Source organism: Salvelinus alpinus, chromosome 18, assembly GCF_045679555.1.
Source record: "Salvelinus alpinus chromosome 18, SLU_Salpinus.1, whole genome shotgun sequence".
Taxonomy (NCBI): Eukaryota; Metazoa; Chordata; class Actinopteri; order Salmoniformes; family Salmonidae; genus Salvelinus; species Salvelinus alpinus.
In genome coordinates this window covers 14517191-14535890 of record NC_092103.1, presented here as the reverse complement: position 1 = coordinate 14535890, position 18700 = coordinate 14517191, and the positions used below count along the sequence as shown (strand labels likewise).

At 43.8% G+C, this 18700-nt stretch overlaps 1 protein-coding gene across 1 annotated transcript in view; it reads left to right on the top strand.

Moving 5' to 3' along the window:
- The window catches only part of LOC139543848 (WD repeat-containing protein 70-like), an 82794-nt gene that overhangs the window by 26647 nt on the left and 37447 nt on the right, over positions 1-18700 (top strand). Inside the window, exon 10 of the mRNA XM_071350330.1 lies at positions 10586-10760. Within this exon, the coding sequence (XP_071206431.1) occupies positions 10586-10760 (175 nt within the window). The remainder of the gene's footprint in view (positions 1-10585; positions 10761-18700) is intronic.

Below are 18700 nucleotides of genomic sequence, written 5' to 3'. Positions count from 1 at the left end.
AAGTCAAGGGGTCTGAATACTTTCCAAAGGCACTGTAGACCATATGTAGACCATAGACCATGTTCCTTACAGCAGGGGTTCTCAAAGTGGGTTCCAGAGCCAGCTGTCTAAATAAATTAATATTACTAACAACACAAACAACTTTTGACCAAGGGATTCGTGGAACAAGTTTGTAATGCAATACAATGTAATATTATTATGTTCTTAATTAACCCTGGGCAACATGGGCCTGGGAGGCTCACATGGATTTTGGTACAGAATGTTATCTTCGATGCTAAGAAATGGACCAAAATATAGAAATTTGCCACATACAGAAATCTGGCCTGTATGATGCATTTTGCATCATATGAGCCAGATTTCTGTATTTTGAAAGTTACATATCTTGAAAGCTTGATTGCTAACATGCAAAACGTTTTGCTACTATATCAACAATGGACTTATGAAACAAATACCAAAAGATAGTTTTTGGGTGGAGTTTTCCGTTAAGTCAGCCCCCCCCCACACACCTTTCTGATTGAGGGGTTTGGCTAAATGCGGAAAACACATTTCGGTTGACTGCATTCAGTTACTGACTAGGTATCCCCTTTCCCTTAACCCTACAGTATATACTAGAGTTTTACTGTAAACTAGTATTTATTAACTGTAAATACTACAGTAAATATTACAGTATTCACTGTCGTGTTTTCATAGACTTTCTACAGTGAATACTACAGAACAGTCTGCAAAAACACCACAGTGAATACTAAGTATTTATACCATAGTATACTATAGTACTTTTTTATGTGGGTTATTAGGCCTAAGATCTACAACATATTCTATGGTTGTCACATTCTGTGGATTCCTCTTCCCATGGCTGTAGCTGTCCTCTTTAAGTGTGACTTAACTATCCCGACATATTTCTATCAGAGGAATGTGACGAGAGACGTCGTTTCCCGATAAAGTAGCCCCGTGGAGCAGCAGTTGGAGTTAGACTGTATTGAAGCCCCTTTCAACATTCTCACTCTTGTTTCAGATTAAATTGGCATACATGCTAAATAGCACGCTACCTAAACGCAAAGTAAGTGATTACTCATATTTGAAGCATAGGGCCCAAATACCTGCTAAGTGCCGTGTTACTTAAACAAATTCTCTGCTGAAAGAACACCTGTTTGAAAGCCTCAAGGAGAATAATATGTTTCAGGCCAAATAGTTTGCCCCTGGAAAGTGTAAAGACTTTGTTCCTCAGTGGGAGTTTGTTCCTCTGTGAGAGTATTTCTAGCCAAGATTGAGTTATGGGTTTTACTAAGTAAGACATGTTTTGACACAGATTAATAGGGATGTAGGCACACACACACACACACACACACACACACACACACACACACACACCACACACCACACACCACACACCACACACCACACACCACACACACACACACACACACACACACACACACACACAAATAATAACCCTAATAACTGAGGAATGTTTTTCTGGATGTCAGGGAACCTACATGCTGGGCTGCAGGATAGGACTGGGATTGGCCCCAGAGGAGAGGAGAGCATGTCTCTGTCAGCCCCTGTCCTGGAGGTTCACCTGTCTGCTGTCTTTATCATACAGTACACCCCACCATTCCATGCACCACCCAAACATACAGTATATGATCTACACTGAGGGAGGGGGGTGCCTTCAACTCAATATTACAAAGGGTTTCTTAATGTTTTGTACACTCAGTGTATATGGCACATTAAGGAATCACCATTGTACATGATCTTTCTAGAAATGGACACCATTATGAATCTGCTTCATGCTCTCGGGTCACACCAGTATAATAACCATGATAAAGGATGTGTGAATTGAGCGAACCCCGTAAATCTTTGCTATGGGGTTTCTCCCACTGTAACAGCCTCTGAGTTAAGCTCTCTCACAAGTGTTTTATGTCCCGTCTCGATGTAAACTGACACTCCTCCTTGCTCTTGAGATCATCCCACTATCTCTTAATTGTTCATTTCTGGCATACTGTGCTTGTCAACTGAGTATTTTTCCCATTTTTCTATATGTAACCCTACGCTCTCAGCCCAAAGTATGGAGCTTGGAGATACCCTAATTTGGGCTTTTTGGAGGACTTGTGCAGGATCACAGGGCTATTAATTGTGATCTCCATGGCAATACAGAGATGTGGAGTGAGAACAGACCGATGTCCCAGGGGTCTGAGAGAACATCTCATCCTCTCTGGGCATTGAGACACTCAGACACACCAGGTTCATCCACAGTCCAGCGCGTCTCTCACACCACGTCTCCCAGCGCCCGGCACCCCGCCTGCCTTATGGAGCTAGTGTTCCATATCCTGCTGCCCTGGAATGTAATTCAATGAAGAAAAATATGAACGCAAGATGCAACAATTTCGAGTTACAGTTCAATAAAGGAAACCAGTCAATTGAAACATACAGTTGAAGTCGGAAGTTTACATACACTTAGTCATTAGAACTTGTTTTTCAACCACTCCACAAATTTCTTGTTAACAAACTATAGTTTTGGTAAGTCGGTTAGGACATCTACTTTGTGCATGACACAAGTCATTTTTCCAACAGTTGTTTACAAACGGATTATTTCACTTATAATTCACTGTATCACAATTCCAGTGGGTCAGAAGTTTACATACACTAGTTGACTGTGCCTTTAAGCAGCTTGGAAAATTCCAGAAAATTATGTCATGCTTTTAGAAGCTTCTGATAGGCTAATTGACTTCATTTGAGTCAATTGGTGGTGGATGTATTTCGAGGCCTACCTTCAGACTCAGTGCCTCTTTGCTTGACATCATGGGAAAATCAAAAGAAATCAGCCAAGACCTCAGAAAAAAAATTGTAGACCTCCACAAGTCTGGTTCATCCTTGGGAGCAATTTCCAAATGCCTGAAGGTACCACGTTCATCTGTACAAACAATAGTACGCAAGTATGAACACCATGGGACCACGCAGCCGTCATACCGCTCAGGAAGGAGACGTGTTCTGTCTCCTAGAGAGGAACATACTTTGGTGCGAAAAGTGAAAATCTATCCCAGAACAACAGCAAAGGACCTTGTGAAGATGCTGGAGGAAACGGGTACAAAAGTATCTATATCCACAGGAAAACAAGTCCTATATCGACATTACCTGAAAGGCCGCTCAGGAAGGAAGAAGCCACTGCTCCAAAACCGCCATAAAAAAGCCAGACTACGGTTTGCAACTGCACATGGAGATTAAGATTGTACTTTTTGGAGAAATGTCCTCTGGTCTGATCAAACAAAAATAGAACTGCTTGGCCATAATGACCATAGTTATGTTTGGAGGAAAAAGGGGGAGGCGTGCAAGCCAAAGAACACCATCCCAACCGTGAAGCACGGGGGTGGCAGCATCATGTTGTGGGGGTGCTTTGCTGCAGGAGGGACTGGTGCACTTCACAAAATAGATGGCTTCATGAGGAAAGAAAATTAGGTGGGTATATTGATGCAACATCTCAAGACATCAGTCAGGAAGTTAAAGCTTGGTCGCAAATGAGTCTTCCAAATGGACAATGACCCCAAGCATAATTCTAAAGTTGTGGCAAAACGGCTTAAGGACAACAAAGTCAAGGTATTGGAGTGGCCATCACAAAGCCCTGACCTCAATCCCATAGAACATTTGTGGGCAGAACTGAAAAAGCGTGTGCGAGCAAGGAGGCCTACAAACCTGACTCAGTTACACCAGCTCTGTCAGAAGGGATGGGCCAAAATTCACTCAACTTATTGTGGGCTACCCAAAAACGTTTGTCCCAAGTTAAACAATTTAAAGGCAATGCTACCAAATACTAATTGAGTGCATGTAAACTTCTGACCCTCGGGGAATGTGATGAAATAAATAAAAGCTGAAATAAATCATTCTCTCTACTATTATTCTGAGATTTCACATTCTTAAAATACAGTGGTGATCCTAACTGACCTAAGACAGGGAATTCTTACTAGGATTAAATGTCAGGAATTGTGAAAAACTGAGTTTAAATGTATTTGGCTAAGGTGTATGTAAACTTCCGACTTCAACTGTACATTCATTAGGCCCTAATATATGGATTACACATGACTGGCTATAGGCCCACCCACTTGACCGCCAGGCCCAGCCAATCAGAATGAGTTTTTCCCCTCAAAAGGGCTTTATTACAGACAGAAATACGCCTGTGTTTAATCAGCTGTCCAGATGACTGGTATCATGCGATCCTGCAGGTGAAGAAGCTGGACATTGAGGTCCTGTGCTGGCGGGGTTACATGTGGTCTGCGTTTCTGAGGCAAGTTGGACGTACTGCCAAATTCTATAAAATAACATTGGAGGTGGCTTATGGTAGAGAAATGAACATACAATTCTCTGACAACAGCTCTTGTGGACATTCCTGCAGTCAGCATGCCAATTGCATGCGCCCTCAAAACATCTGTAGCATCGTGTTGTGTGACAAAACTGCACATTGTAGAGGCCTTGTTCCCAGCACAAGGTGCACCTGTGTAATGAATGCTGTTTATTCAGCTTCTTGAAATGCCACACCTGTCAGGTGGATGGATTATGTCGGCAAAGGAGAAATGCTCACTAACAGGGATATAAACACATTTGGCACAAAATCTGAGAAATAAACTTTTTGTGCGTTTGGAAAATTTCTGGGATCTTTTATTTCAGCTCATGAAACATGGACCAACACTTTTTTGTTCACTATACATACCACAACCAGATACGTTCAAGTACAGACTGTTGTCTCACAGCACAGAATGGATTGGATGTTGAACTCTGTAACCTCGACCTGCTGCTACAGTGAGGCTACTCCTGTTTATTGGAGTGAAAAGAGACTTTCATGGTAATTTCCTCCTGTGCTACTCCAATGGGATCTAGGCTAATGGCTTACTTAACTTTTCAACCAATCAACCTGGATGAGCTACAGTCACTTTATCATTTGGTCTTTGGATGCAGATGCACTGCCCTACTTATTGAGCTTAATGAGGATCCATTAAACCAAGCTGACAATATTGATAAGCCTTTTTATCGTACTATTGAGGTGGATTCAAATCCAGTGTACACACAGGAATCATAGCCACGGGAAGTAGGGTGGCGGTGGGGGTGCTGCGTTGTCTTTGGCCAAGCTGAAGACGTCTATATCGGTCCATTTAATGCAGGACTAGTAAAGGCCCAGTTTCTTTTGTGGAAAATGTTTAAACCAAATGTATTTGAGAGTTTACCAGCATTTGTAACTTGAGTCTGATAATTATCTGTAGAAAACAGTTAATCTGATAATACTTGCGGAATATAAAAATACTTTTTCCAGTTTGTTGAAATACTTTGCAAATGCATATTATTTCTATGTGAAAACTGATTGTCTATTCATTCCTTTTCCATGTTAGTAGACGCTCTTATCCAGAGCAACTTATAGTAGTAGTGAGTGCATACAGTAAATTATTACTGTACAAAGTGTTTGTTTTCCATGTTATAAAAATATTTTATTTGATATGGATGTTTTGTCTTTGTCCGTAACTTTGTATCTTTTGATGTGAATGTTTGAGGACAGGTTTTTTTTGTTTCAATGAATGCCATTAGAATGACATGCGCAGAGAAAGGGACAGGGCAACAACTACAATTACAACTATTGAATCCTACAAGATACTGTTCTTCATTATACAACTACCTTTTTTGCCGAAGTGGAGATGCTGAAAAAAATGTTTTTGCCAGCGCTACAGACGTTTCTATCGGTCCGCCAATACTAGTAAAGGCCCAGTGCACTACTTTTTTGTTGTTGTAAAAAATAAAACATTTTCTGATTTTTCAGGGCGTGCTCCCCTACTTCCCGCTGCTATGACAGGAATATCAAACAATAGCAATGTGCTGTATATTTGATTCTTTATACTATGTTTGTGCACTAAGTAGGCTATAAGTCAACATCTTATCCGGCCTCACCTGGATGTCTGGTTGAACCTACGGTGTTCGTCTATGTCTCTTGACTGCTCCACTTCCTATTTGACAGCCAGCAGTTACTTTCCCCTTCTTATCTTGTACATCCTCTGAGATGGAGTAGCTTCCATTTTCCTCTCTAATCCCTATCAGTGATTATAACAGAGCCTCAGCGGGCCCCACAGCCGGGCCCCATCCCCGGGCCCCCAGCCATTCTAACACAGCCTGACACACAGAGGCCCCTGCGCTTTGATCAGCCTGTCCTTTATTCCTCTCCTCCTTATCCCTCCATCTGGGGAGCTTTCCCATAATCCCAGCCACCCGGCCCTGGCAGACCTAAAGACTGTCCCACAGATAGCATCTGAAGGCAGAGAGGAGGTGGGGGAGAAATGGGGGGGGGGGGGGGGGCCCGGGAGGCCTAAACCCTGGGTTGATGTGTGAACGGCTGTGTTACCTAGTAAACCACACATGCATGACTGAGGCTGTATGGCTCTCGTCTTTTATCACAAACACCCCTCTGGGTCTTTAAGCGCTTACACAGGAAAAGGGGAGCGCTGATTGAGGCGAAAACAGGTTTGTTGAATGGAAAGAAAGGGTGGCGTGATACTTTGTGTGCCCCTCCGTGTTTTGGTTTCTTTATTATTCTGTACGTGAATGTTTTGTCACTTCATTGAAAAGATATGAGTTGCGACTTGTGAGATGGTTGCTAAGTTGTTCGTTCATCACACAGGAACGTAGCACCCTTCTAAAGCGGGCGATGTTAGAGGGTCACCAAAATAATTTTTTCGAAGAAACATGAGGTGCATCTCCTAAATAACTTGAGTGCACCTGTAGTTTACAATCCACTAGGTTTTGCATTACTTTGCTGACATTCCTTGAATCCCTACAACTTCCCACCTAATTTGTGGTCGAGCACGCTCACCGTACACTGCTTCCTTCCCAGCCTCTGCTTGCCTAGCTGCTGAGATGTGTGAGAGGCCCAGGATCGACCCAGCCGTGGTGGGGTGGCGGTGGCCTCTGCTCCTGCCCTGTCAGCCATCAGGGCCATGTTTTGGAAAGAGGCTGGCTGAGATGAATTGAATTCCTGGTGTTGTGTGCTGCTATGTGAAAAGTTCCGTTGTCTTTAGTGTCTGGACAGACGCCTAGGCTCCTATGTAAACAGAATAGAGACATCTGTGAGCGAGCAGGTGGAACGATCTGTCACCCTGCACACTCCTGTCACCTACGACACGCGTGCAATGCAAACACACACACACACACACACACACACACACACACACACACACACACACACACACACACACACACACACACACACACACACACACACACAAATGCAACATTCACATACAAATTCACATCACGCACTAAACATGGTCACTGTTTTGTTGCTAGTATGAGGATCAGCCTGAAAGCACTTTGTGCTAGCAACATTATTAAACGCTTGTAAATTTGTGAGGTTTATTAAACAACTGCCAATACTCCCTCAGATGATCTGTCTTTGGCTGGCATCTGTGTCACCTTGTCAAACTTATCTAAACACAGTTGAGTGTGTGTCTGACTGTTGTGGTGTGTAGCGAGCCGTGGAGGAATCCATGCCTGGCTGTTAGTAGCAGCTCTGCCACTCTGTGTGTTTATGCTCCTCTCCTGACCCTGTGACCCCCAAGGGTCAGGCCTGTTGAAACAGGCAGTGGGTCAGAGAGACATACATTGGCACGGCTGGTCTGCTAGGCTGACACACGGCACCAGGCGCCTCTAGTGTCTGCCCTCTGACTCATGGTTGTGCTAGTCGGCTTCCACTTCCCCATCCTCCTTTCCCCTCTTTACTGTCCCCTCTGTCTCTACTCCATCTCTATTTCTCGCTCTATTTTCTCTCATCCTGTACTCCCTTTTCCTCCCCCCTCCTCTTGTCTATCTCCTCAACCTCTTTAGAAGGGTGAACTACTGAGCGTCTGTGTTAAGTGAGGTGAAGGTTATAATGTTGAGTGAGGTGGTAAGGAGGCGTGTGGAACTTAACTCCTTAAGAAATCCTTAGGATGGGAAACCAACCGTGTTGGTGAGGTTAAAGGTTACACTTCCTTTCCCCTCTGACCCTACAGGCCGTGGTGGTCCCAGTCACATGACTGTCCAGTGTCCACTTTGGTATGTTTTAAAAGCTGCAGAATGCCTGCTTTGAGCCTGTCTGACACGTATACATATTTCAGATCAAATTTATGGTTTGTTACCTGTAGAAAAAAATCTGGCTGTTTATATGACACCCTTTCAAACAGTCATTTTTTCCCACCACTTTACCAGCATACCTCTTTTATACATAGCGTTGTGCAGCCCGGCACCGGTGACGGGTGGGAATAGGGGTGTGCAGATGTGGGTGGCCGTATATTTTAATAAATCCATTGAATATACACCATCACAAAGAAATGCGTTATTAATTAGCTCAAGCAGGACCTGATCAGTCAACATACATATATTTTATAATAAGAATATAACAAAATATTAGTAATATTTTTCCCAAACTACGCAGGAACCCGTTATTCGTCAAAAAGTAATATTTTTTAACAGAGACCATGCCCTTGTTTTGTTTTTTTGAGTTTGTAGGTGCTTGTAAATGCTTTAGAAACCTTAGAATTTCTAACCTGGGTAAAATTGTGTGGGATGATTTTAATGTATTCTTTTTTTTAATCACCTTTTCAAGGAATTACAGAGAATATATGCAACCTCCCTCAATATGCCTCCATGCACTTTTACCACCCTGTCCCTGTATCACTCCTCTCCTAGTAGCCAAGTCAATATTTGGTTCAACACTTAGAACTGAGTCGACCGTATACAACCAGCTCAGCTGTGTTTGTGTACATATCGGTGTTAGAAATATGTATGTTTGTTTTTTAATTCTTCCCATCCTGCGCCGTCTGTCTGCCGAACGGTTCAATAATGTGTTGAGCAGATGTAGGGAATAAAATCAGGATTTCATGGAGGCTTCAGACACGCCTGTCAGGCTGATCTAGTGTTCTGTCTCTCTGCCCCGTTCCATAACCTCTCATCCTTCAACACATATCTGGCTGATACTATATGGAGGGGTATGGGAAGAAGGCTCAGAGACTAGGGAACATCTATATGATGTGACTTACTGGCTGATAGGAATTGTGGAGTTGTAATAGGAGAGCTTTCAGAATACTTGGATGATAATGGAACGATGGTATGTGGTATGTTGTGATTGTTCATGGATTTGAGGAATTTCTAGTCGGGGATATTGTGCACAGAGGTTAGGGCTACTGCTGATACAGTGCATTCAGAAAGTATTCAGACCCCTTGACCTTTTCCACGTTTTGTTTTACGTTACAGCCTTATTCTAAGATGGATTACATTTATTATTTTCCCCTCATCAATCAACACACAACACCCCATAATGAGAAATTTTAGGAAACTGAAATACCACAAGTATTCAGACCCTTTACTCAGTACTTTGTTGAAGCACCTTTGGCAGCGATTACAGCCTTGAGTCTTGAGTATGACACCTCAAGCTTGGCACACCTGTATTTGGGGAGGTTCTCCCATTCTTCTCTGCAGATCCTCTCAAGCTCTGGAGCAGGTTTTCATCAAGGTTCTCTCTGTACTTTTCTCCGTTCCTCTTTCCCCTCGATCCTGACTATTCTCCCAGTCCCTGATGCTGAAAAACATTCCCACAGCATAATGCTGCCACCACCATGCTTCACTGTAGGGATTGTGCCAGGTTTCCTCCTGACGTGACTCTTACCATTCAGGCCAAAGAGTTCAATTGACCAAAGAATCTTGTTTCTCATGGTCTGAGTCCTTTAGGAGCCTTTTGTCAAACTCCAAGCGGGCTGTCATGTCCCTTTTTTACTGAGGAGTGGCTTCCGTCTGGCCACTCTAGCATAAAGGCTTGATTGTTGTCCTTCTGGAAGGTTCTCCCATCTCCACCACTTTGGAGCGCTGTCAGAGTGACCATCAGGTTCTTGGTCACCTCCCAGACCAAGGCCCTTCTCCCCTGATTGCGCAGTTTGGCCGTGCTGCCAGCTCTAGGAAGTCTTGGTGGTTCCAAACTTCTTCCATTTAAGAATGATGGAGGCCACTGTGTTCTTGGGGATCTTCAATGCTGCAGAAATGTCTTGGTAACCTTCCCCAGATCTGTGCCTCGACACAATCCTGTCTCCTCGCTCTACAGACAATTTCTTCGACCTCATGGCTTGGTTTTTGCTCTGACATGCACTGTCAACTGTGGGACCTTATATAGACAGGTGTGTGCCTTTCCAAATCATGTCCAATCAATTGAATTTACCACTGGTGGACTCCAATCCAAGTTGTAGAAACATCTCAAGGATGATCAATGGAAAATGGATGCACCTGAGCTCATTTCGAAGTCTCATAGCAAAGGGTCTGAATACTTACATAAATAAGGTATTTTGTTTTTAATTCATGTTGAACAATTTCTAAAAACCTGTTTCCACTTAGTCCTTATGGGGTATTGTGTGTAGATTGATGAAGATTTTTTATTTATTTAAACCTTTTTAGAATAAGGCTGTAAAGTAACACAATGTGGAAAAATTCAAGGGGTCTGAATACGTTCCGAATACACTGTATGTTAATATTATGTGTCGTTTGAGCATCTGTGTGTTGGTTCATAAACCTCTACTTTCTCTCACTGTGTTCTCAGTACTGTTCGCACATGGGACCTGAACTCTAACAAGAAGCACAAGATGTGCTTCAAACCCCGCTCCCTGCAGGGGAAGAAAGTCACGCCCACATGTTGCACCTACAGCCGAGACGGGAAGCTGGTGGCAGCCGGCTGCCAGGACGGAACCATCCAGATCTGGGACAGGAACCTCAGCGTGAGTCTCTCTGTCTCACGCGCTCACTCGCACACGCATAAACGACCACACGCACAAACAAACACACACACACTACCTCACCATTGTCTCACACTGGCTTACGCACACACTGTTAGTCACACATGAAGGACTCCGAGCAGGAGGCCAGGGGATGGGGTCAGAGTTCAAAAGGTCCCCAACACTAAGCAGGACCCAGCAGTAAATAAAGCCATAGGTGGGAAAGTGGTGTTTGTGTTTGATAAATAGCCTTAATTCAAACCATCCTGTCTGTTTTTTCCCCATCTGTCTTGTATCTGGTGTGATATAGGAAGAGGGCTGTGTGGTATGCGGATGGAGAGGTCTCTACGTGAGACTCTGTGGTGGGGGGACATGGTTGAATAAGAATGTGTCGTATGTTAGTGGGACAGATGGTTAGGTTTGATCCTCATTGCTGAGATGGAGGATTGTTGGTTGTTAGGCAGACATTTATTGTTTTCGGTCACTGGGGTGGGGGTAACCGTTTACATTACCTCTAACCCCCCCCCAAAAAATAATATATGGGAAGGTATGCTGGTGTAGACTTTACAGTGAAGTGCTTGCTTACGAACCATTCCAACGATGCAGAGTTTATAAAATAATAATGCAAAATGAAATAGTGACTAACATGAGGAATAAAATGCACAAGCTATATACAGTACAGGGAGTACCAGATCAATGTGCAGAGGTACAAGGTAGATATATGTACATGAAGGCAGGGTAAAGTGACTAGGCATCTGGATAGATAATAATGAGTAAAATAAAGAACAGAGTAGCAGCAGCAACTGATGAGTGTAAAAGTGTGGGTATGTATGTGTTTTTGTTGTGTCGGTATGCGTGTGTGTGTTATGTGTTTGTGTGTGTATGTAGTGTTTGTGAATGTGGGAGGGTTTTGTGTAAGAATGACAGTTCAGTGTGTGTGAGCGAGTGTGTACAGTTGAAGTCGGAAGTTTACATACACTTAGGTTGGAGTCATTAAAACTTGTTTTTCAACCACTCCACAAATTTCTTGTTAACAAACTATAGTTTTGGCAAGTCTGTTAGGACATCTACTGTGTGCATGACACAAGTAATTCTTCCAACAATTGTTTACAGACAGATTATTTCACTTATAATTCACTGTATCACAATTCCAGTGGGTCAGAAGTTTACATACACTAAGATGACTGTGCCTTTAAACAGCTTGGAAAATTCCAGAAAATTATGTCATGGCTTTAGAAGCTTCTGATAGGCTAATTGACATCATTTGCGTCAATTGGAGGTGTAACTGTGGATGTATTTCGAGGCCTACCTTCAACCTCAGTGCCTCTCTGCTTGACATCATGGGAAAATCAAAAGAAATCAGCCAAGACCTCAGAAAAAAAATTGTAGGCCTCCACCAGTCTGGTTCATCCTTGGGAGCAATTTCCAAACACCTGAAGGCTCCACGTTCATCTGTACAAACAATAGTACGCAAGTATGAACACCATGGGACCACGCAGCCGTCATACCGCTCAGAAAGGAGACGTGTTCTGTCTCCTAGAGATGTACGTACTTTGGTGCGAAAAGTGCAAATCTATCCCAGAACAACAGCAAAGGACCTTGTGAAGATGCTGGAGGAAACAGGTACAAAAGTATCTACAGTAAAACTAGTCCTATATCAACATAACCTGAAAGGCCGCTCAGCAAGGAAGAAGCCACGTCTCCAAAACCGCCATAAAAAGCTAGACTACGATTTGCAACTGCACATGGGGACAAAAATCTTACTTTTTGGAGAAATGTCCTCTGGTCTGATGAAACAAAAATAGAACTGTTTGGCCATAATGATCATCCTTATGTTTGGAGGAAAAAGGGGGAGGCGTGCAAGCCAAAGAACACCATCCGAACCGTGAAGCACGGGGGTGGCAGCATCATGTTGTGAGGGTACTTTGCTGGTGCACTTCACAAAATAGATGGCATCACGAGGAAGGAAAATTATGTGGATATATTGAAGACATCAGTCAGGAAGATAAAGTTTGGTCACAAATGGGTCTTCCAAATGGACATTTTATTTATTTATTTTTATTTCTCCTTTATTTAACCTGGTAGGCTAGTTGAGAAAAGTTCTCATTTACAACTGCAACCTGGCCAAAGCAGTGCGACACAAACAACAACACAGAGTTACTCATGGAATAAACAAACATACAGTCAATAATACAATAGAAAAAGTATATGTACAGTGTGTGCAAATGAGGTGGGATAAGGGAGGTAAGGCAATAAATAGGCCATAGTGGCGAAATAATTACAATATAGCAATTATACACTGGAGTGATAAATGTGCAGAAGATGAGTGTGGAAGTAGAGAAACGGGTGCAAAGGAGAAAAATTTATCAAATAAATAACTGTATGGGGATGAGGTAGTTGGATGGACTATTTACAGATGGGGCTATTTACAGATGCAGTGATCTGTGAGCTGCTCTGACAGCTGGTGCTTAAAGCTAGTGAGGGAGATATGAGTCTCCAGCTTCAGTGTTTTTTGCAGTTCGTTCTGGTCATTGGCAGCAGAGAACTGGAAGGAACGGCGGCCGAAGGAGGAATTGGCTTTGGGGGTAACCAGTGAAATATACCTGCTGGGTGCTGCTATGGTGACCAGTGAGCTGAGATAAGGCGGGGCTTTACCTAGCAAAGACTGATAGATGACCTGGAGCCAGTGGGTTTGGCGATGAATATGAAGCGAAGGCCAGCCAACGAGAACATACAGGTCGCAGTGGTAGGTAGTATATGGGGCTTTGGTGACAAAATGGATGGCACTGTGATAGACTGCATCCAATTTGCTGAGTAGAGTGTTGGAGGCTATTTTGTAAATGACATCGCCAAAATCAAGGATCGGTAGGATAGTCCGTTTGACGAGGGTATGTTTGGCAGCATGAGTGAAGGATGCTTTGTTGCGAAATTAGGAAGCTGATTCTGGGTTTAATTTTGAAATGGAGATGCTTAATGTGAGTCTGGAAGGAGAGTTTACAGTCTAAACAGACACCTAGGTATTTGTAGTTGTGCACAAGTCAGAACCGTCCAGAGTAGTGATGCTGGACGGGCTGGCAGGTGTGGGCAGCGATCGGTTGAAGAGCATGCATTTAATTTGACTTGCATTTAAGAGCAGTTGGAAGCCACGGAAGGAGAGTTGTATGGCATTGAAGCTCGTCTGGAGGTTAGATAACACAGTGTCCAAAGAAGGGCCAGAAGTAGACAGAATGGTGTCGTCTGCGTACAGGTGGATCAGAGAACCACCAGCAGCATGAGTGACATCATTGATGTATTCAGAGAAATGAGTCGGCCCGAGACTTGAACCCTGTGGCACCCCCATCGAGACTGCCAAAGGTCCGGACAACAGGCCCTCCGATTTGACACACTGAACTCTGTCTGAGAAGTAGTTGGTGAACCAGGTGAGGCAGTCATTTGAGAAACCAAGGTTGTTGAGTCTGCCGATAAGAATGTGGTGATTGACAGAGTCGAAAGCCTTGGCCAGGTCGATGAATACAGCTGCACAGTATTGTCTCTTATCAATGGCGGTTATGATATCGTTTAGGACCTTGAGCGTGGCTGAGGTGCACCCATGACCAGTTCGGAAACCTGATTGCATAGTGGAGAAGGTACGGTGGGATTCGAAATGGTCGGTGATCTGTTTGTTAACTTGGCTTTCGAAGACCTTAGAAAGTTTGGGTCTAGAGTGTCTCCCCTTTGAAGAGGGGGATGATCGCGGCAGCTTTCCAATCTTTGGGGATCTCAGACGATACAAAAGAGAGGTTGAACAGGCTATTAATAGGGGTTGCAACGATTTTGGCGGATCATTTTAGAAAGAGAGGGTCCAGATTGTCTAGCCCAGCTGATTTGTAGGGGTCCAGATTTTGCAGCTCTTTCAGAACATCAGCTATCTGGATTTGGGTGAAGGAGAAATGGTGGAGGCTTGGGCAAGTTGCTGTGGAGGGTGCAGGGCTGTTGACCGGGGTAGAGGTAGCCAGGTGGAAAGCATGGCCAGCCATAGAAAAATGCTTATTGAAATTCTCAATTATCGGTGGTGACAGTGTTTCCTAGCCTCAGTGCAGTGGGCAGCTGGGAGGAGGTGCTCTTATTGTCCATGGACTTTTCAGTGTCCCAGAACTTTTGGGAGTTTGTGCTACAGGATGCAAATTTCTGTTTGAAAAAGCTAGCCTTTGCTTACCCAACTGCCTGTGTATATTGGTTCCTAACTTCCCTGAAAAGTTGCTTATCGTGGGGGCTATTTGATGTTAATGCAGTATGCAACAAGATGTTTTTGTGCTGGTCAAGAGCAGTCAGTTCTGGAGTGAACCAAGGGCTATATCTGTTCCTGGTTATTTTTTTGAATGGGGCATGCTTATTTAAGATTGTGAGGAAAGCACTTTTAAAGAATAACCAGGCATCCTCTACTGACTGAATGAGGTTAATATCCTACCAGGATACCCGGGCCAGGTCGATTAGAAAGGCCTGCTCGCTGAAGTGTTTTAGGGAGCGTTTGACAGTGATGAGGGGTGGTCATTTGACTGCGGACCCATTACGGACGCAGGCAATGAGGCAGTGATCGCTGAGATCCTGGTTGAAGACAGCAGAGGTGTATTTGGAAGGCAGGTTGGTCAGGATGATATCTATGAGGGTGCCAGAGTTTAAGGACTTGGGGTTGTACCTGGTAGGTTCATTGATAATTTGTGTGAGATTGAGGGCATCAAGCTTAGATTGTAGGATGGCCGGGGTGTTAAGCATGTCCCAGTTTAGGGCACCTATTTTCACGAGCTGTGGAGATAGATGGGGGCAGTCAATTCACATATGGTGTCCAGGGCATAGCTGGGGCCAGAAGGTGGTCTATAGCAAGCGGCAGCGGTGAGAGACTTGTTTCTGGAAAGGTGGATTTTTAAAAGTAGAAGCTCAAATTGTTTGTTCACAGACCTGGATAGTAAGACAGAACTCTGCAGGCTATCTCTGCAGTAGATTTCAACTCCGCCCCCTTTGGCAGTTCTATCTTGTCGGGAAATGTTATAGTTAGGGATGGAAATTTCAGGGTTTTTGGTGGACTTCCTAAGCCAGGATTCAGACACGGCTAGGACATCCGAGTTGGCAGAGTGTGCTAAAACAGTGAATAAAACAAACTTAGGGAGGAGGCTTCCAATGTTAACATGCATGAAACCAAGGCTTTTACGGTTACAGAAGTCAACAAATGATAGCGCCTGGGGAATGGGAGGGGAGCTAGGCACTGCAGGCTCTGGATTAACCTCTACATCACCAGATGAACAGAGGAGGAGTAGGATAAGGGTACGATTAAAGGCTATAAGAACTGGTCGTCTAGTATGTTCGGAACAGAGAGTAAAAGGAGCAGGTTTCTGGGACAGTAGAATAGGTTCAAGGCATAATGTACAGACAAAGGTATGGTAGGATGTGAGTACAGTGGAGGTAAACATATGCATTAAGTGACGATGAGAGGGATATTGTCTCTAGAAACATAATTTAAACCAGGTGAGGTCACCGCATGTGTGGGAGGTGGAACTAAAGGGTTAACTAAGGAGTATTGAGCGGGGCTAGTGGCTCTACAGTGAAATAAAGTAATAATTACTAACCAAAACAGCAATGGACAAGGCATATTGACATTAGGGAGAGGCATGCGTAGCTGAGTGATCATAGGGTCCAATGAGTAGCTGGACGGGCTGGAGACACGGCGATTCAGACAGCTAGCGGGCTGGGGCTAGCAAGCTAGCAGAAGGGCCTTAGAGGGACGTCGCGACGTTTGAAGTCTGTTGTAGCCCCCTCTTGCTGTTACATCGGCAGACCAGTCGTCATGGATCAGCAGGGCTCCGTGTGGTTAAAGGGTCCAGGCCAATTGGCAAAATAGGTATAGTGGCCAAAGGATTTGTCCAATGGGCCTCTTCAGCTAACAGTTCGATAGGCTCTAGACAGCTAGCGGGCTAGCAGATGGGCATTCAGAGGACGTCGCGTCGGAGGAGCCAGTTGGAAAAACCCACTCGGGAGAATTACGTCGGTAGTCCAGTCGTGATGGGTCGTCGGGGCTCCGTGTCGGCAGTAAAAGGGGTCTAGGACAATTGGCAAAATAAGTATTGTAGCCCAAGTGGCTGATGGACCTCTTCGGCTAGCCGGGAGATGGGCCTAGCAAGGGCTAGCTCCAGGCTAATTGGTAATCAATGATCCCAAGCATACTTCCAAAGTTGTGGCAAAATGGCTTAAGGACAACAAAGTCAAGGTATTGGAGTGGCCATCACAAAGCCCTGACCTCAATCCTATAGGAAATTTGTTGGCAGAACTGAAAAAGCGTGTGCGAGCAAGGAGAGCTACAAACCTGACTCAGTTACACCAGCTCTGTCAGGAGGAATGGGCCAAAATTCACCCAACTTATTGTGGGAAGCTTGTGGAAGGCTACCCGAAACGTTTACATTTACATTTTACATTTTAGTCATTTAGCAGACGCTCTTATCCAGAGCGACTTACAGTAGAGTGCATACATTTTATTACATTTTTACATACTGAGACAAGGATATCCCTACCGGCCAAGAGCAGATGCTCTTATCCAGAGCGACTTACAGTAGAGTGCATACATTTTATAACATTTTTACATACTGAGACAAGGATATCCCTACCGGCCAAACCCTCCCTACCGGCCAAACCCTCCCTAACCCGGACGACGCTATGTCAATTGTGCGTCGCCCCACGGATCTCCCGGTTGCGGCCGGCTGCGACAGAGCCTGGGCGCGAACCCAGCCCAGCCTGGGCGCGAACCCAGAGACTCTGGTGGCCCAAGTTAAACAATTTAAAGGCAATGCTACCAAATACTAATTGAGTGTATGTAAACTTCTGACCCACTGGGAATGTGATGAAATAATAAATGCTGAAATAAATCATTCGCTCTACTATTATTCTGACATTTCACATTCTTAAAATAAAGTGGTGATCCTAACTGACCTGAGACAGGGATTAAATGTCAGGAATTGTGAAAAACTGAGTTTAAATGTATTTGGCTAAGGTGTATGTAAACTTCAGACTTCAACTGTATATGATATGTAATTAATTAAAATGCCTTTATTGGTATGGCATGTTCAATAGAATTATTATTTATTTTTTTTACGACGTGTTTCGGCTGCATGGCCTTCGTCAGGGAGTTCAAAAAAAATATACAATGTCCTCTTTTGAACAGCTTTTCCAATTAGCCCTAATTGGAAGATGGAGTGGTTACAAAATTGATTGGACACACCTAGTAAGCAATACTATTCACATTAAAAGGTGAAATACTGTAGCTATGTTATCATAAACATACAACTCCAAGCTAGAAGTATCAGAACACTTAGAAAGGTAGTTCTAACCTTAAATATGACTGGGAGAAGTGTCAAGAATAAGAAAGCAATATATTCCATAGTACACTAGAACACAGCAAACATGAACAACAACAGTCTAAACATAGCTGAGGGCAATTGAGCAAAATGTCCACTAGATGACAGCAAATGGACCTATCACGACCCTACAGGAAGGGTGAGAAATCCATATCTTCATTTAAACCAGGGTATTTAGTGGTCTGTAGTTTGTAAATCCAAAAACTTTCCCTTTGGTTTAACTGTTTAAGACGGTCCCCTTTTCTAATAGAGGCGGGAATATGATCAATAACCATAGCTTGTAGGGAGGCAGGGTTGCCATGGTGTAAGGACTTGTAGTGCCTTGCCATGGGGTAGTCTTCATTGCCTACCCGTATGGCGTACTTGTGTTCCGCTAAGCGATCTTGAAGGCGTCTCTTTGTCTGTCCAATGTAGAATACCTTGCACTGTGGACATTCCAATCTATAGATGACATGAGTGGTTTTGCAGTTAATGAAATGCTTGACGTAATACTCCATTTTGGAAGCTGTGTCAACAAAATACTTCTTCTCTGCAATATTTCTGCAATGGTTGCAATGGTTACAT